We start from the raw sequence: 27,052 nt of genomic DNA on the forward strand, positions 1-27,052 counted from the left end.
TACATCTTAGAACTGTCATGAATGAAATAATGAATAGCATGGGTCTTGTGAGAAGACACATATGCATTTAATGCTTTTTGTTGTGGGTCTTGCTGGATTGGGGCTTCAATTTTATACCAGCTCTCTCCATACCTTCCTCCAGGCTATGAGACAGCATCAGAGAGAGCAACTATAGTAACTGTGTGAATAAACAGGTCTCTCTTATAAGTTCCTATCCCCAGCTTCAATGCAATCAAATATGTGGAGTTCTGCTGCAGTAGCTAGAAGATTCTGCCTCAAGCTTGCTTTTCTTAGGCTAGACAGCATACAACAACTATTCTGAATTAGTGTTCCAAATTTATTTACATCTGGACACCTCTAGGTTATAACTAGCCCCCTAAAGGGCAAGCATTTTACTTCTTCTGGGCTTGTGCTCTGGCCCGCTGAATCTTGTCAGCTGTGGCACCATCTGTAGCTCCAGTGCAGTGGGACAAAACCAGGCTCAGCTCGGTTTCATTCCGGTGCTCAATAGCCACATCTGCAGCCTGAGCCACGTCCCTGTGGTTTGAGCAGAAGGGAGATGGTGTTGGGGCTGTTCAAGAGCACCAGGCCACTCCAGCTACCACAGAGGCCTCCACTTGACTTACCCGACAAGAAGCAAAGCCTTGACCTTTTGCTCAGGTCCCACCCGGGAAGCATATTTCTTGGCTTCGTATTTGTTATGTTGTTTCATGCAGATCTCTACAAAGGGCTTCACAAGACAGAGAAGACAAAGACTAGCCCTCTTTCCTGTCTCTTAGGAGCAGAAGCCCAGAGGACACATTGTATGTAGGTATTTTATATACAGCCAGTGTAACTCGTCCCCCTCCCACCTGTGCAAAACAATATGGAGCTCCCTATTTTTATAACAAAAATAAACCAAAGACCTATTAGAGACTTGAAAAAAATCATCTTCAGGCTTCTACTCTACCACCAAGGAAGGTGTGTCTGCCTGCTGTCTTCTCAGATACTGTATTTTCTCTCAAGCTGCCACCATGAAATTTGCCCTCCATGTCTTTACTGCCTCCTCAATATCTTCCACTGCCTCATAGATGGCTCTCCCTGTCCCTTCTGCCCTCAGGCATATAGTGCCTCCTGTAGTCTTTACCGGATAAAGCAACTTCTTCCACCACTAGTTGGAGGCAGCTTGGGCCGGTCCTCCAGAGTTTCCCCATACAGTATACAGTCTGCACACATTCACATGGCACACGAACACAGGACAGTGGAGTGGTGCACAAATAGCCATCAACCCCACGTCCCTGGCCTGGCCCCCTCCCGGGACTATGCCCAGGACAACCCCTGCCTCACCAGGTAGCCAATCGGTGATTTCTTGCTCTTGGAAAACTTCTCCAGCTCCTCCCAATCTTCCAAATTTGCCAGGGCAGCCAGCTTTAGCCACCAGAGCCTGCAGGGAAGCCGGGCTCAACATACGAGTGCAGGAAAGGCAAGAGGGCCCAGGATTATATACGTCTGGGATCATCACCCACCTCTTATCAGGGATGCGAAAGTCACGTGCCAGCTGCTCTGCACGCTTGTTTTGGCCTCCAAGGATAAGAGCAGTGACTGTGTCATGTAGAGACAGGTCTAGGAAGTGGCCCCCCAGCTCATCTTCTAGACGCCGCTGTAGCCTCAGGAGCCTCATTTGATCTTCTGTGGCCTGGAGAACAGAAAGAGGCAGGCTGGGGATGAAGGCCAGAACAGAAATACGAAGAAATTAGGATAGGAAGCTTTTAGAAAAGGCAGTCAAACCTTGGCTGCAAATTCATTCTTGGCCTTGTAGAAGGCATCAGCTGCCGTCTGCAGAGCTGCTACTCGCCCCTCAATTCTCTACACAAAGGTATGCAGAGGATAAAACATTAATTAAACTTGCCTCTCTCCACCCTTGTGCCCAGAGTCAGCCTTATCCACTAGGGGCATTCCTCTGGTGTCCCTAGAGAAGCTAGCTAGCTCCTTTGAAATTAGTGTCATATCCTTGCCTCGTGTTCTCAGATTCCCTCAACACATATGACCAGGGAGGGTGTAGCCAAACACAAAGGGCTAGGTCTTGGTAAAAGAACCAAGCAGCAACTAATGCAAAGGTCCACCCTTCCCCTTGGACCTCAGACCTCCTCAGTAGCATAGCTGGCTCGGATGTGGAAGCTGCCCAACTCCTGGTGATTGTCATCTTGATTGTAAAGGTCCTTCAGAGTGTCTAGCTCCTGATGCTTACAGAACTGCGTCATGGGCAGAAGATCAATCAGAAAAGCCAACTCAAGGGCTCAAAACGTCCCAACCCTTTCCTCCCCTTCACACGCATCTACCTGTCGATACAAACTCAGGGCCATGGGTTGGTTCCGGAGAGTCATGAAAAAGTCTCCTCGATTTAGTTCATTCTTTAGGTGCAGCAACACTGTAAACACTGTGAGGTGATAACGTAGGTAGGGCCTCCAGCCCAGCTCTGTACCTTATAGGGCTCACTCACCTTACTGTCTTACTGCTACCTGGCCCTCACCCATACCCTGCTCACCCAGGTCAGTGTCCCCACTCTCAATCGCCTTGCTCAGTGCTAGTTTGCTCCTCTTCATCTTTAGGAGAAGAGGTACCTGCTCCCCTGATCGTGGCTCATATTCCAGCAGCTGTGAAGTGGAGTAGACAGTAAGGAGAGGCACTTACTTAAAGGCCTGGAACACCCACACTAGGGTGTCTGGGAAAGGTAACATAATCACACCTTGATGGCTAGTTCAGTGCGGCCACAGCCATAGGCTCGTGCAGCAATGTCAGAATAGGAAACACCAGGTGTGTCGCCCAGCTTCTGATTAATAGCCCGCGCTACATCCTCATCTGAGACATCTTTCTGCTGCACCTGTAAGTGTGTATGTGAGTGTCACACAAATCTGGATGCCACCCTTCACCTGCTCAGTCCCACAGGACCTCCGTCAGAACCCACCCTTTATTTCAGTGCTCTGTATTTCCTATATTTTCCCAGGGCCTAAGGTTACCTGACATCCCATGTCCTTGCCTTGTAGCAGGCCCAGTGGGCTAGGATCCTGCTGACACCCTGTACTTCAGGAAGGCGCAGGTACTCGCATATCTGAATAGCTAGGGGGTAAAGCCTCCGCAATACAAGCCTGGCAGACAAGGGAGTAAATAAAGGACACAGGGGCTGAAGCAAAGTGAGGTAGAGTAGGCAGAATGACCCCAGACTGTCTTAGGTCTCCTAGTCCTAAAAGGCTTGTGAGGAGTAGAGCCCACAAGTATTACAAAAGGCTGTAATACTATGCACCCTTGCCCTCCTCCAGCACCCCAGCGTCTGTACCTGTCCAGCAGCACCTGGATGGTGAGCTGCTTGTATCTGTATTTTCCTCGGTTAAGGATCCAGTTGATATGAGACCTGTTTGCCAGGGATCTGCAGATCACATCTCCTGCCCCTTCCCCTGCCACGCCCAGCTGTAAACACCCTCATGGTATACAGGAGGATACTGGCTATAGGTCAGAGGGATCCCAATGTGGTAGTCTCTAATAGCATTGAGCACTCGCAGGTCCTGACACATGCGTACGAAACTGTCAGGTGGAAATCTGTCAAGGAAACACTTTCCAAAGGAAGCTGCCTGAGAAGGACCAAAGGGTAATGGAAAAGAACTTCCCTCGCTGGCCAGCCCACCCCATTCCCAGCACCCACCCCCCAAACTCCCTCCAGGCCAACCCTGAGCAGACTCTTTTGCATGTCTGGCTGGTGCTCGTGTCCTGCAGCCTCAATGCACTGTTGCACAGCCTGGACTAGCTGTCCCAGCTCCTGGATCTCTCGTAGGTACTCATCTGCTTTCTGGCTCTCTTTCTGTGGGGAGATGCCCAGAGATGGAGCATCACAGAGAACACCTCACTGTGGCTCCGAACCTCTTGGAACTACATAGTTCAAGTGGAAATGACTTGGAAAAGCCAAAAAAACCCAATCCACTCAAACTACTGGAAGGGCCCACAATCTCTTACTGTGTAGGGGTGGGGTAGGGGTGATTGATAACCTCCTAACAGTAGCACCAACTTGAGCCTGGGTACAGTAGAGAGGCCTTGCCCTGTCCAGCCAGTTTAAATGTGCTAGCCTTTGTCAGTTCAAGTCAGTGTCTCACCTAAACCCCTCCCCTGCCAGGTGGTACCTGGCTTATCATGGGTACTCAGACGGGGGCAGAGGGCTAGTCTAGTCAGGAAAAGAGGAAGGGAGTCTTACAAGTTGACCAGAACTTACCTCATATTCCTTCTGGGCCTCCAACAGCAGTGCTCCAGGGGCCATTGAGGCAATTTTGAAGATCTCCTCACTGGCCACTAGGGGAAGAGTTTTTAAGCAGTGCTGAAGAGGCATAAGCATTCCCAGTTTTGCCCCTAACACCCAGACCCTGTTTGGGGCCATTGTCATAGGACAGTGTGGTGGTCTGTGGTCAGGAGCACCAGCTTTGGGTAACATTAGCCTTGTGGGAGCCTCACCTGGAACTTCATGCAGAAACTCATGGGTGCTGCGGGAGAAGATGCGGACCCCATCAAGCTCAGGCACTAAGTAGGAGTCCTCATCTAGCACAAACCTGAGTTTAGTTAAGGCTTCTACCCAAAGACCGAGTAACTCCCCTTTCCCCTCCCTCTTCCAGCCCACATAGGAAGCGTTCCAAGGATACTGAATGCTTTCAGGCGCATTGCCCACCACCATCAGCCGTCTCTCCCAGGCCACCACAACAGCCTTTTCCTTGCTTCGAGGACGGCTACACCTATGGAAAACATCATATACGTATCTGAGACACTCAGGACATCAGGCCCACGGCCATATCTTTTACATCACTGCTTGCACTCCTTCTCCTTGGGACAACCCTGAACATACTGTGTCCTTAGTCCATCTCTCTGGCTATATAATGACCCATCTGTTTCCCCTCTCACGTCTGCACTGCCAGTCAAGTGAGCCACAAAGGACAATGGTTCCCTTTAAGGCTGGCAGAGAAGAGAATGCCTAAGCTCCATTTAGTCTGAACAGAAGACAGGATGACCCAAGCTATCCCAGGAAACAAGGCTATGTCCTAATCCCGGCCTTAAAGAATGCCTCTGTCCTCACCAGACCATCTGCTTCGGAGGAGCCCGGATGTTGCAGTTGAACTCACACAGCTTCTCCTGAAATGGCACAGCATGTCATAGCCCTGTCCCAGTAGTCATCCTGCTGTTGAAAAGCCATGACCCTATCCACAATAGATCTTCCCTGGACAAAGCACACTTCCCCTTGTTGTTTCAGAACCACACCTTGAGTGATGCTGTCCCCATCCAGATGTAGCCTGTGTCTGTGAAGAGTGCCAGGTAACGATATGTGAAGGATACAGCCATCTGTAGGAAGCTGCTCACTCCTGGGGCTAGACCAGCAGGTGTCTGAGGCAGGGCCAGAGAGAAAATCAGATAAACTGATTTCTCAGTGCCTTCCCACTACTTAGCCAGCTCTTCTATTTCATTCCCTGTTAGGTTCTCACCACTGTGGAGCAGGTAGCATGATCCAAGAGGTAAAGATCAGGCCCTACAGCCAGAAGAATGTGCGCAACTCGCTCATGGCACAGTGTGGTCCAACATGAGGGTGCACTTTGCAGACCTGTGACAGACAAGAGCACACTTTGGAATGACCCAAGTGCACAGTGTCTGTCTCTGCTGGTCCCAATCCGGAGGCACATCTATGGTACTGAAGGGCTCTCTTAATTATCAGGGCTTACCTGGTACCTCTGGCATCCGACGGAGTTTGAGGTCACCCACATTGGCACTCAGGGTAAAGCGATAGGCCCCTGTGAGGATGGCCACCCCAGAACCAAACTCAGTGTGAAAGATCCGGGCATCTAGGACTCGGTTCTGAAGCACCTCCTAGCAAAATTAAGAAATTAAGAAGTCTCCAGGTGACAAGATCCACCTTCCCTCCTCAGGCTCCCGTGGTCCTACATTGCCCATGCTGAAGTGCCTCCGGAAGTCTCCATGAAGCCCATAGACTAGCACTGTGCCATCTTCTTGCACACAGAGCAGCTCCTCCTCAGCTGACCAGCCAAGGGCCACCACAGGCCCGCTCTTCCACTGTGGAGGAGAGAGGTTCCAATGCTTTCCTTGGAGTCAGTCAGCCCTGCCCATCACACAGTAGGGACAGGTCCCATGCTTACCAGCAGGCTGGCCAGTGGGACGCCAGAAGCAGAGTAGATCTCCAGTACTGGCCGCACACTGGCAGCTTTCTCTTTTCTCCCACAGTTCCTCAGTAGAGCTGCATTTTGAGAAAGGACTTCTGTCCTAGATCCTCAGGCCCCATGTGAGGTAAGCCTCCTGGACTAGTGCCTCACAGCCACCCCAAGGGAACCACACCTCATGAGGACCCAAATTGAAAGCATTTTAGCAAGGTAGAAGAGAACAACCTGCGCAACATCCTGGGACCCCACAATACATAGTAGTGACAGAGGGGTAGCATACCAATGGGACCTCCATAGGGTGCAGCAGCCACCAAACAATCCTTGAGTTCCTCCTTCAGGTCCCAGTCCATGCTGTACAGTTCATATTTCCTACTCACAGAGATAAACAGAGATGAGCTTCCTCAAAGCTACCATTTTCCTTGGCAGGTAGTAGGGGAGTTTTTACACACACACACACACACACACACACACACACACACACACACACACGAGGTAGAGAGGGAGATGATGACTAGACACTGCCCATATTACATAGACCTGAGAACAGCAGGTGAGGTAGCACAGGGTATTAGTAAGGAAGGATGTGGCTTTTGAGGTCAATACCCAATATTGGTAGGAGCAACTGAGATGTGTAGGTCATGCACAAGACACTGAAATGGTACTAAGGTAAGGTGCTGGCTCTGGCTGGAAACAGTGGGAATGTGAGACCTTCAGAGGCCTACTCATTGAAGAGGAGACCTCTTCTATTTCTGGTTCCAATGATGAATCAGACTGTGCTCTTTATGTGCAGGGGTCAAACTACAGTTAGAAATGAAGCCAGTTTTAGAAGCAGTGAGTTGACAGTACCTGAAAGATACCCAAAAATGAACTCTTCAATGAGACAGGGCTAGAGAGTCTGGCTGGTGGAGTTCTGTGAACCTTGAGTTACGGAAGATGACAAAATCACAGGCAGGATAGGAAGACTGCAACCCTGTGTATGTGCATGAATGTACGCTGCATGAGGAGCTGAGGGTCCAAACATGCTACCACTGGATGCTTGGAGGTGGGGGAAGGGACAGAGAAGAAATGGATGCCACTGTAGAACAGCAAAAGCAAATACTAAGAGGGCATTCTTGTGGATCTCAGTGGTTTTCCACATGACAATCAGGATGTCCACCACTGCATTTGAAACCCCTCTTAGAGCTCTAGCCAAAATAATTTAAGGAAAACAACAACAAACCAACTAAATCAGGCATGCTGGCTCACACCTGGAAGCCCAGCACTTGAGGCTACTATTTCAACATCAAGCTCAACGCAGGCAACACTAGAGGTTCTAGACCAAACCTGAACTCCGACCTCCTCCCAGCATAAAAACCCTAGGCTTGTATTTTGGAGAAAGAGCAAAACTGTTGCTATAAACTGTGTACCCATTATCTTAAAATCTGAAATTGTGTGTGACAGCTGTTCTTGCTTGTCAATGTGACAAATGTGGAATGAACTAAAACTCAAATGGCTGGGCACACCTGTGAGGGATTTTTTTTCTTAATTAAATCATTTGAAGCGGGAAAACCCACTTCTGATGTGGAACCCAGAGGTGGGAGGATCCCCCTCAATCTGGACTATAGGTGGTGACAGCCTATAGAAAGGATGTGGAAGAAGGAAGCTCTCCCTTTGCCTGCTGGCACCCTCTTGCTAGCAAGTCCACTCCTTCACTGGCATTAGAGCTACTTCTTTGGGATTGCAGCATATACTGAAGACCAGCTGAGGCGTCCCACCTCGTGGACTGAGCAACCACTAGATTCTTAGGCCTTCAGTTCATTGTTGGATAAACTGGATCCTGTAAGTCAGTCTAATAAACCCCACATATATATAATTAAACATATCATAACAAGTAAATATTAAAAAATATATATTCTATATCCATCCATCTGTGTGTATATATATCTATATAGCTATATATCTAATATATATATATATCCCTCTATCTAGATATGAATTTATTTTATAAATCCTATGCTCTAGGGAGAAGCCTGACTAATACACTTTGAAATCTGAATTTTCTTGAGTGTTGTTTCAGATTTTAGAACATTTTAGATTTTGGAGTTTTAGATGATAAACTGGATAAGTCTACACAAACAGTCTAAATCACAAAGAACTCTGAAATATACTTATTTCACTTTAAATGAGGAACACTCAACAAAGCAGTCTACAGGACAGTAAGAGACTGAGCAACAAATGTCAGCTCATTTTCTATGGCAAGAAATTTTCCATTCACAGTTAGACTCGTCTAGAATGAGAGGAAACGGAGAGGGTAGAGGGCAGCAAGAAAGGGTGAGAGAATGAATTAAGAATGAAAATGATAGAGCAAGCATTTTCAACTTGTTTTTGTTTTTGCTTACTGGCTTACTGGACTTACTGGCTACACTGGCTATGTAGTCCAGGCTAGCCTAGAATTCACAGCTATGTGCTTCTTAATTTGTGAAGTGCTGAGAATAAAACATGCCTCCATCACACATGAATTATAAATTTTAATTTTTAAAAGATTCTAGTCATTCCAGGCATGGTGGTTCATGTCCTTAATCCCAGAACTTGGCAGAAGCAGAGGGCAGAGGGCAGGCGGCAGAGGGGTAAAGAGCAGAGGAGCAGAGGGGCAGAAGGGCAGAAAATCAGGGGGCAGAGGGCAGAGGCAGGAGGATCTGTGTTTGAGGCCAGCCTGACCTATATAGTAAGTTCCAGACTGGACATAGATCTCGTCTTTAATAAAATAAATTAATATTTTAGAGATCAGTATGGCGGTTCCTCAGGAAAACAGGAATCAGTCTACCACAGGACCCATCAATTCCACTCTTAGGCATATACCCAAATGATCCACATCCATGCAACAAAGACATCTGTTCAACTATGTTCATAGCAGCACTATTTGTAATAGCAAGAACCTGGAAGAAACCCAGATGCCCCTCAATTGAAGAATGGATAAAGAAGATGTGGCACATCTACACAATGGAATACTACTCAGCGGAAAAAAACAATGGAATCATGAAATTCGCAGGCAAGTGGATGGAACTTGGACGAAATCATCCTGAGTGAGGTAACCCAGTAACAAAAAGAGGAACATGGTATGTACTCACTCATATATGGATTTTTGACATAAAGCAAAGGATCACCAGCCTTTAATTCACACCACCAGAGGAACTAGGATACAAGGAGGAATCTAAGAGATTCATATAAGGTCCCTCACAGAAGGGGAAAGGAACAAGATCTCCTGAGCATATTGGGAGGGGGGGCAGTGAGTGGAGAGGGAGTTAGGAGAAAGAGAAGGGGAGGAGAGGAGAACATGTGGGACAAATAGACGAGAGCAAAAGAGGAGATACCATAATAGAGGGAACCATTATTGGTTTGAAGAGAAAACTGACTCTAGAGAAATGTCCAGAGACCTACAAGGATGACCCCAACTAACAATCTGAGCAACAGTGGAGAGGTTACCTTAAATGCCCTTCCCTGATAATGAGATTGATAAGTAATTTACATCATAGAGCCCTCATCTAGTAACTGACAGAAACAGAAGCAGACACCCACAGCTAAACACTGAGCCAAACTCCTGGAATTCAGTTGCAGAGAGTGATAAGAAAAGGGGTCAAGACCAGGCTACAGAAACTCACAGAGACAGCTGACCTGAACGAGGGGGAGCTCAGCTGATAGCTGGGAAACCAGCATTGAACAGACTCAGACCCCTTGAACATGAGTCTCAGTTAGAAGGCCTGGGCAGTCTATAGGGACCTCTGATAGTGGAACCAGGATGTATCCCTGGTGCACAAAAGGACTTTGAGAGCACATTCCCCATGGAGGGATACTTCCTTAGCCGAGAGGCAGGAGAGAGGGCCTAGATCCTACTCCAAATGACTTGACAGATTTTGATGATCCCTCCTGGAAGGCATTAACCTACCTGTGAAGTTGGTGGGGAATGGGACGGGGGGGGGGTGGGGGGTGGAGGGAGGGGGATATGAGAGGGAGGGAGAGGGTACTGGGATAGATATGTAAAATAAGAAAAATAATATATATAAACAAAATATTCTAGTTATGATAGCAATACAACTTTTAAGATATTTAAGAAAACCTCATGAAAAATGAAACATAATCATACCAATTTCCTCAAGGATATAGAAGATATGGTTAAGCATTGCAAGACGACCCACAAATACACAATCATCTGACAAAAATTATTCCAATATTTTCTTTACAGAAATGCATACATTGACTCTAAAGTTCATGGTTGGAAAAGGGACTCTTTGAAACATAAAATAGTGAAAGTATTTAAGAGTACTTAAAAATATCAGCATAAATATGCATGTACATACATGTATATATATATTTTTTATTTTGGTTTTTCGAGACAGGGTTTCTCTGTATTGTTTTGGAGCCAGTCCTGGAACTCGCTCCATACATGTATATTTACCAGAGATAAAACATACCGTATAAAGTGTAAAACCCCTGTTTGGGGACAAGAGTAAGAAAACAGATGAGGTTTGGAGAGATGGCTCATGGTTAAGAGCTCACACTACTCATGCAGAGAGCCTGAGCTCCATCACTACCACCTCTAACTCTAGCTCCAGGGGACCTTACTCCCTCTTCTGCACTGAAGGCACCTGCACTCACACATTCATGCATGCACCCACACACTTGAAAAATAATAAAAATAAATCTCAAAAAAAAAAAAAAAAAAAAAAAAACAGCTACAGTAGTGCATGCTTTTAATCCCAACACTTGAGAGGCTGAGGCAGGGAGGTCTCTGAGAGTAGCCTAGTCTACAGAGGGTCGGTGTTACACAGCAAGACCCTGTCTCAAAAACAAAAACCTGTAACAAAAACACTGAATAAATTAAAGAAAACAGTATCCAAAAAAGACCCAGGAATTGAGCATAATAAAAACGTTTTTTAAAATTGGTATAAAATATCCTGGATACAGATAGTATACACTCTAGCAACTGAGCTACATCCCCCAGTCTGGTCCAGATGTTCTTTTTTCTTTTTTTTTTTTAATCATTTTTGATTGACTGACAGAGAGAGAGAGAGAGAGAGAGAGAGAGAGAGAGAGAGAGAGAGAGAGAGAGGTGTCTCAGAACTATGTACTTCGGCTATCATGTGGGTTCCAGGGGTGGCACTCAGTCCATCAGGCCTTCTGGCAAGTGCCTTTACCCACTGAGCCACTTTGATGGTCCCTTGTTCAGTTCTTATGGAAGAAAACAAAACCACTTTATCCAACATTCAAATGTGTACACCCTTTGACTTAGGCAAAACTTAGACAACACTTTTTAAATGCCCACAAAAACAAGTCTACTTAAATAAACTGTGGTGTTCCCATTCTGGAGAGTATTTCGAGGTCACTTATCTGTGGGCCCTGACAACATGACCTCTAAGACATCTGATGAAGTAAATAAGCTATAACATAACATACATACATTATGTATGTATAATATAACATACATAAACTGTATTACTAATTTATTTGCATATTTACTGATTGATTTTTAAAACTTATATTTTAAAATTTTTATGTGTTTGCCTACATACATACGTACATACATACATACATTACAAATGTGTCTTCTGGCCTGACTAGAGAGGCCAGAAAGTGGTATTGGATCTCCTGGAATTGGAGTTCTATATAGTTGTTAGCCTCCATTTGGATGCTGGGCATCAAACCCAGGCCTTCTGGAAGAGCAGCCAGTGCTCTGAGCCACTGAGACATCTCTCCTGCCACAGGGACTCCCTATGTAGCCCTAGCTGACCTGAAGCTTTGCTATACATGTAACTTGGGCTGGCCTTGAACTTGCAGTAATCCTCCCACCTCCGCTTTCCAAGTACTGTGACTACAGGTATGTGTTACTATTTCCAGTTGGGCCTATTTATGTAATAATAAAAAAGAATATAAGCATATTTGTAAATATTCATGCATGCATGCAAATATGTAGAAAAACACTCTGAGGTTTCCACACAAAGCTAAAACCAGAGGTTACCTTTGTGGAGGGTGGTAGATGGGGAGGTATGAAGAAGAATCATTTACTTTTATTCTATATACTTTGCTATTATTTGAGTTTTAGAGATTAAGAATTTGGGGCAGGAGAGATGACTCAGTGGTTAAAAGCTCTGGCTGCTTTTGCAGAGGACCTGGGTTCAGTTTCCAGCACCCACATGGTAGCCCACACCTGTCTGTAACTCCATTTCTAGGGGATCCAATACCTCCTTTTGGCCTTCATGGGCATCAGGCATACACAAGGTACAGAGATATACATGTAGGCAAAACACCCATACACATAAAATAAAAATAAATAAATCTTTAAAAAAAGAATTAGAACTTCAGAGTTTGAGGATTTTGTTCTTAGACAGGGTCTTACCCTGTAGCCCAGGCTGGCCTCAATCTCAAGTTAATCTTCCTGCTTTTATCTCCTTTGTGCTGAGCCACACAGTGGCTTGAAAATTTCTTAGATTTTATAATACATGTACATTTGATATTTTGTTACTAAATTCACTGAATGAAAATATGTTTTCTCATATTTTCATTCAGACCTAGCACGCCAGCTACAAACTGACAGCCATTCAGGCCAAAATCACATGTTCCACAATGAAGACCTTTATTCTATTCCTTCAAGCCTTTCTTTCAGTAAGCCCAATGTGATGCTTTCTCAGTAGAGGGCGCTAGAAGAACACTAGAACACACAGGACAAGGACTTGAGCGCTTTCCTGTTGCTGCCAGCCATGGGATATGAAGATACCTGGTGGTAGCGCTCAGCTCCAGTCATGTGAATACATCCAAAAAACACTACCTAGGCCCTGATCACTTTCTCAGGGCTCTCTGCAGACATCACACTCCAAGCTTTCTGTTCATATCAGACCACCCACTTGTCTGTACACCTTCATGTCTGGTTATACATGTATTCTGCATGCTAGTTTGTTTCTAGCCTTTACATGCTATACATAAAGCCTTTGGGTGTGGCGTGCCTTATGGTGGCTATGCTCCAGACCTCCCAACTGTCCCTTTATCTCCATTCTTGTAAGTTCACCCTTGCTTGGACTGCTAACTAATCATGACCTGAGAAGCAGAGACCTTCTACGACAGGTCTAAGATAATCTCTTGTAGCTTATACAGTTGCTGAAAATCAACACAACTTTAATTTTGTGGGTTTTTAAATTACAACAGTTACGTTTACCAGCATGTCATAGCTCATGTGGAAGTTAGGGTACTGATGAGGAAACAATGGGACCCCAAAACCTATATAGGGGTACAAAGTTAGGTTCAGATGACATTGACCATTTTGGAGCCTCCTCCTGGTGAAAGTAGCTTGTCTGTCATCTCTCAGACCAGCTACCCTCAACCTGAAAACCCCATCATAATCTCATTTGCTGTAGATGTGAAGGAAGGTTGCCCTGTCCAAGGCTGAGCTGGCTAACACAGTGCTGAGCATTTAAAACAGGTCCCCAATATGGCACAATTTTCAAGGGTTCAATCTGCAAGATGGTAAACACAGAACTCTGAAGAGGCAGAGATTTGTTCTTATTGGAACAGATGAATATTCTGGGTAGATCTACCTTTCTTGTAAGGGATTTGCCTGTACTCAGAGCCTCTTGACTTAGAACACTCTATCACCACTGCAGCACTCTTGAAAGTGCTCATATCCCAACCCAGAGTGTTAAAAGGGCAGTGGTGGCACACGCCTTTGATCCCAGCACTTAGGAGGCAGAGACAAGCAGATCTTTGTGAGCTCAAGGCCAGCCTGGTCAACAAAACTACACAGAGACCTGGGGGGCTGGGGGAGTCAGCTCTGGGCCACAGAACTAACTGGTCTTGCCATATATCCTAATACCCACAAGAAGCAATCAAACCTTAGACTTTGTTTGCTGCTGTGATAGACACCAAAGATAAACAGCTTAACAGAGGAAAGAATCTGTGGTGGTCTGGATGAGAATGGCTCCTACAGGTTCATATACTTGAATGTTTGGTCCCTGGTTAGTGGAAATATTTGGGGAAGCATTAGGAAGTGTGGCCTTGTGGGAGAGGTCTCTGGGACCACAGTCTTGCTTCCTCTGCCTCTAACTTGTGGATTATAATGTAAGCCTGTAGCTACTGACCCAGCACCATGACTGCATGCTTGTTGCATGGTCATGGACTCACCCTCCGAAACTGTAAGCAAGCTACCAATTATTTTACAAGTTGCCTTGGTCATGGTGTCTCTTCACAGCAATAGAAAGTATGAAAGGCATCAGTACAAGGTCAGACTTCAGGTGTGAGACAAGCTGTGAGACAAAGCAGAACATCATGGTGGCAAGAGCATGTAGTAGTGGCTGCTTATGGAAGCTAGGAAGCAGGGAGACAGGAAGAGGTTTCGGACAAGATCATCTTTCTACTGTATACCTCCAGATACTCACTTCCTACAACTAGGCCCCACCTCCCACAGTTCTATCTTCCAACACCCTATTCCAATTTTGAATCCATCAATGTATGATACCATTGATTAGGTCAGAGACCCCTTGATCTAATGGCATCCCCCCAAGCCTAGCTAGCTAGCAACCAAGCCCCCAAAACATACATAGTTAACACATCCAAACCACAGCACCATGTTAACAGATAATGAAGTTACAGTACTAATTGGAAGTCAAACTGCCTTAAAAGAATGGGGTTCTGCCTTATGCTCTGAATCAGAAACCATTACAAGATAGTTTCCCCCACAGAATACGTGAGACCTGGGTCAAAGGGTAGAAGTGAGAGTGGCTACTTGGCAGTAGCTTCTTGTTCTGTGAACTGTGGTCTGTTGACTTGCACAGCTGAGTCTTCTAGGGGCAAATGCTTCTACCAGGAGATGCATCAATGGACTTACTGAATTGGAAGGTGAGAGTGCCACCTTGCACCTTGAGCTGTTCCGTCAACAGGCATAAAAAGGGAGCTGAATTTACTAAAGTAGGCTATTCTGCTTAAAAGGAGAAAATAAGTTGGCAAGAAGGACTATGAAAAACTTCAGGAACCAAGGGAGAAACAAGGGCAAAGGATACTCTGGCTAAGAGCAAAGTTACACTTGTAGGGGATCTGCAGGTACAAGTGAAAGCTGCAGATAGCAACCAGAACCTTTAATGGCTGATGCCAAAAATGAGACTGGTGTCGCTTTGCACATTTTCTCTACACTAGCTTTACACACACACACACACACACACACACACACACACAAATGTGCACTTTTTTATGCAGGATATGGGACTGGCATATGGTATATAGAAGGCAAGGGTCAGGGATATGGTTATATGGGGGTGTATTTCTTCGGTGGGTCAAGAGAGCAAGTTTAGTCAGGTGAAATCTAGGTCTTTCCATGTAATGACCTTCAGTTCTCTGGAACGTACAAGGTGAAATTATAGGGGGAAGTGCAAGAAAACTTTAATTCTTAATATTTCTAAAATATCTCAATAATTCTCAATTGCTTCATCATGCAATCTTTTACACATTGCATCTTTATGGTGAATATAGGATGATTCCACAAAACAAGATCATAGGTGCTCAGATAAAATTGGGAGCACGAGTCTGTAGTAGTCCCAACCTGCCCACCATGTAACCTTCCCATTAGCACTCTGCAGCCTTGGCACAGGTACAAGGAGATGGTTCTATATAGCCAGGTATGGCACAGGACAAAAGAATAAGGTTGTTAGAGAAAAGACAAGAATAAAAATTAAGTGAGTGTCGTCCTACATAGACAGGGAGAAAAATGTCTGTAGAAGATTCTACATGCCCGAGAGGGTTTCAAAGCTGTCTGAATTCAATACTGTAAAGGTAGAGCAGTTCTGGACATGCACTGGAGTGGGGTGAGACAGGCAGGGAGGGGATATACAATCACATGAATTCAAATTGCTGGAACTGTGAAGCCAAGTGCTCACTTATGATGCCCTCTAAGGCATCAAGAGCTGGGGTGTACAGGAGGCCATTGGGCCACAGCTTCCACACAATCATTGAGGAATGGTCTAGGGATTCAGTAACTACAAAGACCATGAGGGCAGGAGGAAGTGACTGGTAAAGAACTAAAGGGCATGCAAGAGGAGGAGGGGGAGAGAAAAGCAGCAATAGATGGATCACCTCCCAAAGACTTCACGGTAGATGGTGTTCTTGGGGGCAACACAAGCTATGCCTCTTGGGTGGGGCATGGTGAACAGGAGGCAGCCTCTCAGGAAAGCCTAAGAGTAAAGCTTCCATGAAGGTAGGCCAGCCCTCACTGTACAAGACTAGTTGTATCCTTCTCTTCCATTCTCACATCTCGGAGATGGAAATCTCCTGAGCAGCAGTAAATGGATCCCAGACTCTAATCTGGGAAACTATGAAACTTAGTATTTCTGGAAGCCTCCATCCAGCCCCTGCAGTAATCAATAAAGAAGTCCCTCTGGCTGTGCAGGTAAACTTCTGGGGAAGCACTGTCCCCCATTGTGTGAAAAGCACCCTGTATGCAAAAAGCCAGAGCAGAGAAGCCCCAGGAGTAAGTATATCAGGTCTAACAGTAGGAAGCAATGCAACAGTCAGTAGATCCCTAAGGGGGCCACTATCATTTCCAAAATCCCTTGCCTCCAACTAACTCAAAACTAAATGCTACTCAGGGACTCTTGTGTGCTGCATCTGGTTTGTAAAATGGTGCAGCTGATGCTGGGGAAGACAGTATGGCAGCTCTAAAAATGTAAACAGAACTAACAGACAATCCAGTAATGCTATTTCTGGATATAATCCAGAAGAAGTAAAACAGAAACAGAGTCTGAAAGAGAGTTTTTGTTCGTTCATTCCTTGCATTTCCTCCCACAAACTAAGCATGTACTCAATGAGCCCTTTTAAAGGTAGGTAGGTAGGTAGGTGTGTGTCTGTGTGTGTGTGTGTGTATTTATGGGAACATTATTCTCTACAGCATAGGGGTGACAGCAACGTTGCTATGTCTGTCTAATGGTTTCCTGGTATTAGAATCCAGATCCAGGGTCCATTTACTGCTGCTGACAAGATTTCTATTTCTGGGGCCTGGGTATAGAGAAGAAAAATGTAGCTAGCCTCTACCATTGAGTGCATAGCCTGTCCCTATGAAATCTGTACCACCCGTAAGCTTTTCTGAGAGGCTGTCTTCCATTCTGCCCATTCGTATTACCAACAGAATGGATAAGGAAAATGTAGATGTACATACAACAACATCTTTTAGCCTGAGAAAATAAGAAATTATGACACATGCTGTAACATCAACCTTGTGGACATGATAATATTAATAATCCAGTCACAAAAAGACATCACTTGCATGAATTACCTAGAATAATCAAATCTGGAGAAAGAGGAGTACTTGTTTAATGGGGAATTGCTATTTAATAGGCACAGACTTTCAGTTTTGTTAGATGAAAAAAAAAATTAAACTCAATACTTCTGAATATACTCAATACTTCTGAACAGTACTTAAAATATGGTTCAGATAAAGGGCTAGAAAACTAGCTCAGATGGTAGAATGCTTTTCTAGCATGCATGAAGGCCTGCATTCAACCCCCAGTACTGGATAAACTAGATACAGTGGCACATGCTTATATCCCTAACATTTGGTAGGCCTGGAACTCACAGAGATCCACCTGTCTCTGCCTCCCAAGTGCTGGGATTAAAGGCACGTGCCACCACCCTCTGGCCATCCTTACCTTTCAAATCCAGCAAGTTCTTAAGAAAACTAACCCAATGCAAAGACTCCTGCCCTACAGACGGGACACAGGTGAAACAGCTCCGCTTGTTCAACATTCACTCACTTATTAGAATCAAAGACTGAGTCCTAGATGAGGATATGAATGAGACTGAGCACATATCCTTAAAACATTTTCACAATGGTGAATAAACTAGAAAATGCTTTTGGATTTTCCTGTTTTAAAAAAATCTGGGCCGAGAGGGCTCAGCTTCGTAAAGGCACTTGATGCCAGCCTGAAGACCTGAGTTCAAATACCCAGACCCCATCTGGTGGAAAGGAAAGAACCAACTCCTCCTACAAGTTGTCCTTTGACCTCCACACATTTGCTGTGGCTCTCAAGCACATGCACATGCTCACACAAACACACACACACACACTCACACACACACAAAATGTAAGATTTAAAAAAAAAAATCAATGTTTTGGCACAAAGAGTCTACCTGTTGGGTTTTTTGTTTTGTTTTGAGTTGGGGAGGTACGGAGGCTTTTCAAGACAGGGTTTCTCTGTGTAACCCTGGCTGTCCTGAAACTCACTCACTCTGTAGACTAGGCTGGCCTCGAACTCACAGATCCCCTACCTCTGCCAGGATTAAAGGCATGTGCTACCACTTAAAGAACCACTTAGTTATTTAACCTGGACTCTCTGTCCCTCAGCTTCCACACCAGTAAGTTGGAATAAATCATAATCCTGATTCTATGTGGTGGGATATTTAAGCGACTATACATAAAGTACTTAACATAGTATCCAGCTTATAAGAAAGTCTTATTCGTTAGCAACTTAGGACATATGTATCATCTCCAGCAACACTTAACACTTCTAACCATTTCTATAGTTCAACATAGGTAATGGGAAGTTAGCCACTTCTATGACACACACTTCTTTTGAAAAGTTATGCATCCATGAAGCTAAGACTTCACACAATAAACAGCAAGAGGTCTGTTGCAATTAGGTCATTGTCTTCTATGCTCTGATTTAAAAGTACTTTAAAAAATAGTTAATATTTTATTTATATTATTTTTTAATTTTTTAAATATGTATTTTAGAACAGAGTCTCATCTTGCCCAGGCTGACCTCCAATGTATGCCTATAGTCAGTAGTTAGTGTCTTGCTGACTTTCTTTCTATGATAAAGTACAAACTGATGAGTTACTAAACCTGATCCTCCTGCCTCCATCTCCCAAGTGCTTGGATAATGAGTGTGACACCACACTCTGCTCATGAGTATTTTCAATGGGTGAAATCATTAATAGTTCCTGTTGATTTTCAACTAAGTCTTCCATTTTTCATATTGTGCATGTGTCTAAGGGGAATTATAAATAAACAAATGCAACAGATCTCTAAAAATTATCACATCACATTGCAAACAACAGACTTTCATTTAAAAGTCTGGCTATGAGAATGGTAAATAGTTTCGCTGGCAGAAGCAGTGTCTTCTATTGAAATAGGACACCAATGCAATGTCTTTGTGATCTGCAAGTACATCAATAAATATTCTTTGCAATTTTGCAACTAGCTGGGCAACTATTTGATTTTGTTTGTTTCTGTGTTGTTGTTTTGAAACAGGGTCTTACTATGTTGCCCTGGAGAGCCTGAACTGACTATGTAGACCAGGCTGGCCAGGATCTCATTGAGATGCACCTGCCTCTGTCTCCAGAGTGCTGACATTAGAGGCATGGGACACCACAGGCTGGACAACTATTAGGTAACAGGCACTGATCTAGATATGCATGGGAAATAGATATTCTTAACCTTCAAGGAGCTCAGCAGAAGAAACCCATACAAATATTGTCCTCATTTGCCACATATAAGACTCTACAACTGAACCCTGTAAGGCACAAAGAATTCTTCTGTAGGAAGACCAGGGAGGTCCTGAAGACTAGCAATAGTTCTTCAGTGTGATAAAGAGGGAAGTACCAATACCCACAAAAGGGATTGTAGGGCTGTGAAAACAGAGAAAACCATGAAATTGCAAGATGGGATGACGTCCTGCAAAACTGTGCAGCTGGAATACGATTTGGGGATGGTGGAGATCAAACTGGAAGCCGCTCAGGGAGACAAATAGAGGCTGACCAATTGATGTATGTTTCACAAGCAGTTTGTACTTTGTCTTAAGTCAACTAGAGGCTAACCATTGTAATCACTTTACTAGTTCAGACTTGATAAAGACCCACTGCTCAGGGCTCTCCAACTTCAGTGAGTTGCCAATGCCTAGGGTTTTCCATCATTAGTGCGCCAAGGCTGAATGGCTATTCACCCCTTCTCTCAGCTTTGGTCAGTACTGTCACCCCGCCCGCTGTGGGGATCCCGCCCTCCTCTGAGAGCCCCTGTGGTCTGACTTCAGCAGCAGTTTCCGGAAGGAGACTGGCACTCGCTGTCGCCGCGGGCGGCCTCCCTCATCCTGATCTGAGCATCCTTCCTGAGGCCGACAGACCTCAGTATTGGGGTGCCTTCAGACTCTGCCTCCGTTGGAGCAGAGGAAGGACCAGACTGCTGCCCCTAGGCAACCGTGCGTAAAGTGGCAGGCGTTCGGGCGAGCAGCTGGAGGGGCGGACGCCAGCACCCGTAGGTACCGGGGGGCGAGCGCCGCTGGCTCCGCCAGAGGAGGCTCAAACCAGCCAACAAACACGGTAAGCTGAGCAGAGGGCGAGAAGGTGGGGCGGCGGGCGGCTCACCGGTAAAAGGCAGAGTCCCCTAGTGGATTCCAATTCGCAGTGTAACAGTCCATGTCTGGCACAGCTGGCGGATAGAGGCGCCGAGGAAACACCGCCTGGCGCAAGCTCCAGGCCGCACTTCCGCTTCCGCCCGTCGTGGTCACGTGGCGAGGCCACCATAGCGGCCATCAGCACTGTGGGCAAAGCGCACTGAGCTATATCTACCGTTCTGCCCTCCGCTCCTATCCGGGCTTACGCCGGCCCGGGGGCCTTGCCCTGGTTCCTATCCTTCACGGCGGCCAACCTAGCTGTCTTTCTGACCTCTCCGACGTTGGGAACCACGCAGGGAGGGACATGGGTGACCGGAAGTGGGAGCCATGAGCATCTCCTCCTGGAACTCAGATGCTGGAGGCGTTGGCTGGACCACCGGGACGTACGCATGGACTGCACTGGTCGTCGAGCTGCGCACCTACAGCTAACCTGGGCAGCCGGGCTCTGTGGGGCAGGGTATTTGCAAAAACCTACCGCCTTCAAGGGGCGCGGGAACATGACTCTAGATCAGGAGCCCGTTGCGGGCAAGGCGCGTGGCGCCAGGGCCTGCCCTTCTGGCCCATGAAACCCTGGAGCCCGGAGACTTGGTAACTGGCGCGAGCGGACGTGTGCGCACGCGCGGGGCCGCCGCTGACACGTGGCTGGGAGCAAGGGAATCGCGCGCGCGAAGCGCCATAGTGTAGGCCCTCGGTCCCAGCGACCCTCCACCTTCCCTCGGAGTGTGATGAAGGCTGCTACTATCATGGGCTGTGCCATACGGCCCCACTCTCCTCTCTGTTACTTGGAGCAGCCAGGGAGGGGCCAGTGCGCATCGGTCATCTTGGGACAAACTGACCTACCTTGAGTCCCTGCCCTGTATCAGCTAGTGGCCTCTCCCTGCAGCCGGTGTCAGTGGCAGCATGGTCTTCTGTTTGGAAAACGAGATGCCACACCGCCTGCTGCGAAGCACCATGGTCCACTTCCAAGCCTCTGAAGTCCAGCAGCTGCTACACAACAAGTTCGTGGTCATTTTGGGGGACTCCAGTGAGTGACCACTCTAGGATGACATTTCACAGCCCTATATCTGCAGCCTTTTCTTTATGTCTGCACCCCGTATCTCCATTTCAGTCTTTTCTCCATCTTTTACTCTGTTTTAGAACACTAGACTTTTCCCTATATACCTTTCATGGGTGTCCTGACATATCATTTTTGCCCATGCTTGTAGTATCTTTATCTCTTGTAGCCCTCCATGGTTTTTCTTAAAAGGAACTGTGGGTTATGTTCTGTGTTTCCCTGGTGACGGGGCCAACTTAGCTGTGCCAGTTGGTCTTGGGTCACTGTAGCCAAGACACATAGAGGACAGGCATGTGACTAGAAAGAACCTGAGCCAGGGTTTTTAAATCTCATCTTTCCTTTCCATTAAGTCAACCTTCTATAGAGCTGCTGTTGGGTAGCCAAACCCTGAAAAACAAAAGGCCTTCATTTGGGAGGATCTGGGTGGGGAGGGGGATGAGGCCTGCCTTAACCTTAGGGTCCCTGTATCCTTGTAGTCCAGAGAGCTGTGTATAAGGACCTGGTGCTTCTGCTCCAGAAAGACACGCTGCTCACAGCTTCCCAGTTAAAAGCCAAGGTGAGAGACACTTGGCAGCCATGCCAGTGTTGGGTGGGTACAGACCGTGGCCTGACAAGGGCCACCTGCCTGGCATGGATCTGACTGTCGGGGTGGGGGTGGGCGGGTAGGGGGAGCTGAGCTTTGAACAGGATCAGCTGGTGGCTGGGGGCCAGCTGGGCGAGCTACACAACGGGACTCAGTACCGAGAGGTCCGCCAGTTCTGCTCTGGCTCTGGCCACCACCTTGTGCGCTTCTACTTCCTCACCCGCGTCTACTCCGAGTACCTTGAGGACGTCTTGAAGGAGCTGTCATATGGACCTGCCCCTGACCTAGTGATCATCAACTCCTGCCTCTGGGATCTCTCCAGGTTCAGGCGGGGGGAAAGGGAAACGCTGGTTGGAGGTGGAGGTATGGCGCCATTCCTGTGCTCTTGCCCACCCTGAGTGTTACCCAACAGATATGGCCGCTGCCCAATGGAGAGCTACAGAGAGAACTTGGAACGAGTGTTTGTACGAATGGACCAGGTTTTGCCAGACTCTTGTCTGCTGGTGTGGAACATGGCAATGCCTTTGGGGGAACGTGTCACTGGGGGTTTCCTCCTGCCAGAGGTAAGTAATTGGGTCCTTCTGGACAGGGGATAGAGTAGCTGGCTGGTAGGTAGGAGGCCATCTTAGAAGCTCCACTTTCTCAATTAGCTCCAGCCTCTGGCAGTCTCTCTGCGACAGGATGTGGTTGAGGGGAACTTCTACAGTGCTACACTAGCTGGGAACCACTGTTTCGACGTCCTAGATCTCCACTTTCATTTCCGGCACGCTGTACATCACCGGCATCGAGATGGTGTCCATTGGGACCAGCATGCACACCGCCACCTCTCACACTTACTTCTGACCCATGTGGCTGATGCTTGGGGTGTGGAGCTACCCAAACATGACCCACTCCCAGGTAAGAGCTGCCAGATTGGGTGGGTAGTGATGTAGATAGAACCTTTAGCACACAAGGCACAAAGAACCAAGTGCAGCAGGGGTACTTGTAGAAAATAGATTATCTCTTGAAAAATAACTGGTAGGCTGGGCAGTGGTGGCCACACATCTTTAACCCCAGCACTCGGGAGGCAGAGCCAGGTGGATCTCTGTGAGTTTGAGGCCAGCCTGGTCCACAGAGCAAATTCCAGGACAGGCTCCAAAGCAATACAGAGAAACCCTGTCTCGAAAAACAAAATGAGAAAAAGGAAAATAGTTGTGGCTCCTGAGTGTTCCTTTCTCAGCTTCTGGGAATGGTTAGATCACAGGAGTCACATGATTGCTCAACCTCCAGTTCTTGAGCTGTGTGACTCCTGTGCACTTGGATGAAAGTGTGCAAGTACTGATTGCAGAAGGCAGGGTCAGAAGACCTGGTCAGCAGGTGAATGGAAAAGAAATGAGCATGCCTCTAGCTAGTGTCAGGTATAGGAAGTGGATGGCAGATATGGAAGAGGAGGCATCCAAGCAATGTCTCAGAGGCAAGAGAACTCATCAGCTGGAGAAGTGAAAGGTTCAGCCAGCTAGCAGGTTGTTGAGCAGAGACGATGTAACTACAGTGTCTTTGCAAGTCAATCTCAAGATGATAGGGTTAATAGACAATAGCTCCTAGGCTCCTCAGCTCTGCCTTAGGGTCCCAGTCTCACTGGTTCCACCCTACTGCTATTCTCTACCAGCCCCATTCTCGTCACTGCTGAGAATCCCACTCCACCAGCCTTTTGGGGGACACTAATTGCATTACTGCTGAGATGTTCTCTGCTACAGGTCTTGTGTTTGCTTGTTAGTCTCTCAGTCCCTGTCTGCCTGCAAAGGAAACATGGCTTATTTCTACCTCTGCTTCGCCCTGGCATTGGGTCACTTGTTGATAGTTCATCCCCTCCAACCCAGTACCAACACAGATGTGCTGTACTTCCATGCCAAGAGCACAGTGTTCGATGAACTGGGGCCATGAGTCATCTTAGATGCTGTCTGTAGCAGCAGTGGAAGCTATGGGGGACACAGAAAGGCCGGGAATAAAGGCAGACCTCTAGAGCTTAGTAGCTAGAATAAAGGCAGACCTCTAGAGCTTAGTAGCTAGGAGCTGGAACTTTCGGAAGATAGATTCAAATGGATTATGTACTGGCACCATTTCCTTTGATTTGCTTAATGAGAGAATAATAAAGGGATGTTTTAAAGGTTGAAAGGCTAGTTTGTGGTGCTTCACAGATTCTGATTCTGTCTAAGAACTATGGAAGCAGCTGGAGATGTGGCTCAGTTGGTAGAGTGCTTGAGGTTGATAGCATGCATGAAGCCATGGGTTCAGTCTCTAGCACCATATATATAGCTAGGTATGGTGGTGCATGCTTGGGAAATGGAAGCAGGAGGATCAGAAGTTCAAGTTCATCCTTAGCAAAGTGAGTTTATGTCCAGTCTAGAAGATATGAGACCTTGTCTCAAGGGGGCGGCCGGAAGGAAGTTAAGGTTGTTAAAAGAAAGACTTATTTGAAGCAGGCAGATGAGCAAGTGGGTTTGATTGCAGCAGATCTGTTTGATATGTCATGGAGGCACTTGGAGTCATCAGTACCCAGCAGAGGTGTATGAATATGAACTAGGAAGGAGACAGCAGAGCAGTGCTCACACTTCGGATTGGCAGAGAACAGATTGATGGAGAAGCAACAGTGGTTAAGAATAGAGGAGTGCTTTCAGGACACGGTGTATTGTTGATGTAACTATTGGAAAGAAGGGAGTTAAGTTCGTCAGGCAGTTTCATTTAGGAAAAGCATCAGAAGAAGCATGAAATGTTCAAACAGGCAATAACCAGTTGATGAATGATAAGAAACAGTAAAATACTCCCCATGGTGGTTTAGAAGCAAATGAGGAGTAGTTGGATCTTTATATTTGACTAACTTATTGGCCCATGAGGAGGACTTTGGAACAAGAAAAAGCTAAAGATACAGGCACTGGTCAGGAGCAGGCATGAAGTCAGAACACAGGCAGACATGAGTAGCAAGAGAAAAGGAACACAGCTTAGTCTTGGCTTGCGTGAAAGGGAATGATGAAAGCTGCTGGCCTTATTCTCCAAGAGGATGGAGTAGAGCTCTGGAGGTATGGATAGCCAGCATTTGGGGGCAACCTGACTTCCCAGATCTACTTAACACAATCATCCCATTCCTAGACCCATGGATTGAGGACTGGCCAGAGATGAATCATCCATACCAGGGAAGCCATAAGCAGCCCCCAGACTTCAGGGAGAAGCTGGCCTTGCCCCTGCTCCCACCTTTCCATTTGCCTCCTCCCATGTCTTTTCCTTACCCACTTCTTCAGCCCTCACCACCTCCCTTATTCCCACCCCTGCACCAGGATGCCCCCTTTTTCCAAGGCCAGCCCTTTCCACCCTATGAAATCTTCAAACACAATTCAATGGAGGACTTCTCGATGCCATCTAACTTAGGTAGGTGCCTCTATAGCCATTGCTCACACCTTCCCCAGCCTCCTGTGCTAGCCACCTGTGTTCATATGAGCTTGGGAGTTGGGTTTAGTCACATTAGTTCCTCAGATTGGAATAGCATCTGTAAACTTACTGATCTGCTCACAGTTCCTGGTCTGGTGGTAAGGGAAATAGAATCCCCATTTTGCAGATGGGAAATAAAAGCCCAGAGAAACTTACCCCAGAGGAGCAGAGCTATCTGGTCAGAAACTTACTCTGATAATGACTGGTTCTTTTGTAGGATGTGGCCCTGGAATGAACTTTGTACCTGGTCCCCTGCCACCATCTGGCCCTGTCTCCCACGGTCAACACCGGGGTCCTGTGGTCCACCGGGGCAAGCCACGATGTGTTCCCAACAACCCCTACCATGTACCAAGGATTGGAGGGACATGTAGGCAGCGACTCAGACACTCAGACAGACTGATCCACACATATAAACAGGACAGGCGGGGACATGCCCATTCAGGGACATGGCCTGGATAGACAGGATCTTTCTTAGGTTGGGACTAGAGGTGCCAATGGCCCTGAAGGGTCTGCCTGATACCTTAGCTGTTGGGCTGGGGTATTCTTGTCCATTGCTGATATCAATAAAAGCATGGAAGGACAGAGTGACATTCCTGTTTGAGGGAGTGGGCCTCCCAAACCATGGCCTTAAGGGTTGGGGAAACTGCCTCTTGGGCCTTTGTGCAAACTTTTTAGAAATCAATGAAAACATTCTTCTAACACAGTTCTATCGTCACAACAACACATACACTAAATAAAGATCCTTGTTATCAGTAGGTCTTTGAAACTGGGGAAAAAAAATCAAGGACTGAGTTAAAACATTAGTACTTTAAGTGCAATTTTGGATTTGGCTAATTCTGACTTTTCCCTCTCAGTTGCATACAGTCATGTGTATGCTTGGTAGCCATCTCTTCCTGGAGACACAACCTTAGCATGCATTCTTGGCACATAATAGGCATTCATTAAGTTGTTAGCACCTAAGTGAGAAGCTCCCAGACGCACAAAGAAGGCAAGTTAGGATGCCTTTATTTACCTGATATGGTGTGAAGTGTGAGAACAAAGCAAACACTGACCAACCTTTGTTGGTAGTAAGGAAAAACAAGAGCTGATAAAGAAGACATCCAAGGTCATTACAGGACAGAGATGCTCTGCTAAACTGGTCACAAAAACAGAAATTCAAGGCCTCAACTTTGAAATAGGGGAGGGAAGGGGCTGGAGTGTGAAGGTGATAATGGGGCAGAAAGTGGAGACGGACATTTGGATTAGAATGGATAGAACAGAATTCTTGCGTTCATTTCTATCCTTGTTAATGAAACCTTTAAAAAGGACATCTCACCCAAAAGAAGAAAAAAACTGATGAGAAAAAGGTTGATCTTGGTTAACAATCTGGTAGATTAGTAAA

General features: G+C 46.4%; 2 protein-coding genes across 8 annotated transcripts; one reads left to right on the plus strand and one right to left on the minus strand.

Moving 5' to 3' along the window:
* Positions 1-316: 316 nt before the first annotated feature.
* Vps16 (VPS16 core subunit of CORVET and HOPS complexes) lies at positions 317-20,712 on the minus strand. Of its 4 annotated transcripts, none has more exons than XM_051183388.1 (24): positions 20,544-20,712; positions 6,457-6,545; positions 6,156-6,253; positions 5,944-6,072; positions 5,724-5,868; positions 5,490-5,605; positions 5,269-5,391; positions 5,087-5,142; positions 4,659-4,748; positions 4,474-4,568; positions 4,238-4,314; positions 3,701-3,832; positions 3,478-3,605; positions 3,314-3,349; positions 3,017-3,125; positions 2,726-2,860; positions 2,525-2,633; positions 2,319-2,416; positions 2,124-2,231; positions 1,768-1,845; positions 1,506-1,675; positions 1,327-1,423; positions 627-730; positions 317-537 (listed from the first exon to the last, which is right to left on the minus strand). In XM_051183388.1, the coding sequence occupies exons 1-24, from the start codon at positions 20,594-20,596 to the stop codon at positions 393-395; spliced, it is 2,520 nt and encodes an 839-aa protein (XP_051039345.1). In that variant the 5' UTR covers positions 20,597-20,712; the 3' UTR covers positions 317-392. The 4 variants fall into 4 exon arrangements, with proteins under 4 accessions (XP_051039345.1, XP_051039344.1, XP_051039347.1 ...); XM_051183387.1 differs by having other exon boundaries at positions 5,944-6,096; XM_051183390.1 differs by lacking the exons at positions 5,944-6,072; positions 6,156-6,253.
* Pced1a (PC-esterase domain containing 1A) lies at positions 20,352-26,253 on the plus strand. Of its 4 annotated transcripts, none has more exons than XM_051183393.1 (8): positions 20,352-20,498; positions 21,456-21,596; positions 22,103-22,182; positions 22,293-22,531; positions 22,622-22,772; positions 22,860-23,106; positions 25,336-25,611; positions 25,889-26,253. In XM_051183393.1, the coding sequence occupies exons 2-8, from the start codon at positions 21,473-21,475 to the stop codon at positions 26,128-26,130; spliced, it is 1,359 nt and encodes a 452-aa protein (XP_051039350.1). In that variant the 5' UTR covers positions 20,352-20,498; positions 21,456-21,472; the 3' UTR covers positions 26,131-26,253. The 4 variants fall into 4 exon arrangements, with proteins under 4 accessions (XP_051039350.1, XP_051039351.1, XP_051039348.1 ...); XM_051183394.1 differs by lacking the exon at positions 20,352-20,498 and adding an exon at positions 20,777-21,160 and having other exon boundaries at positions 22,383-22,531; XM_051183391.1 differs by lacking the exon at positions 20,352-20,498 and adding an exon at positions 20,778-21,160.
* Positions 26,254-27,052: the final 799 nt, after the last annotated feature.

This window comes from Phodopus roborovskii, unplaced genomic scaffold (genome assembly GCF_943737965.1).
Source record: "Phodopus roborovskii unplaced genomic scaffold, PHOROB, whole genome shotgun sequence".
Taxonomy (NCBI): Eukaryota; Metazoa; Chordata; class Mammalia; order Rodentia; family Cricetidae; genus Phodopus; species Phodopus roborovskii.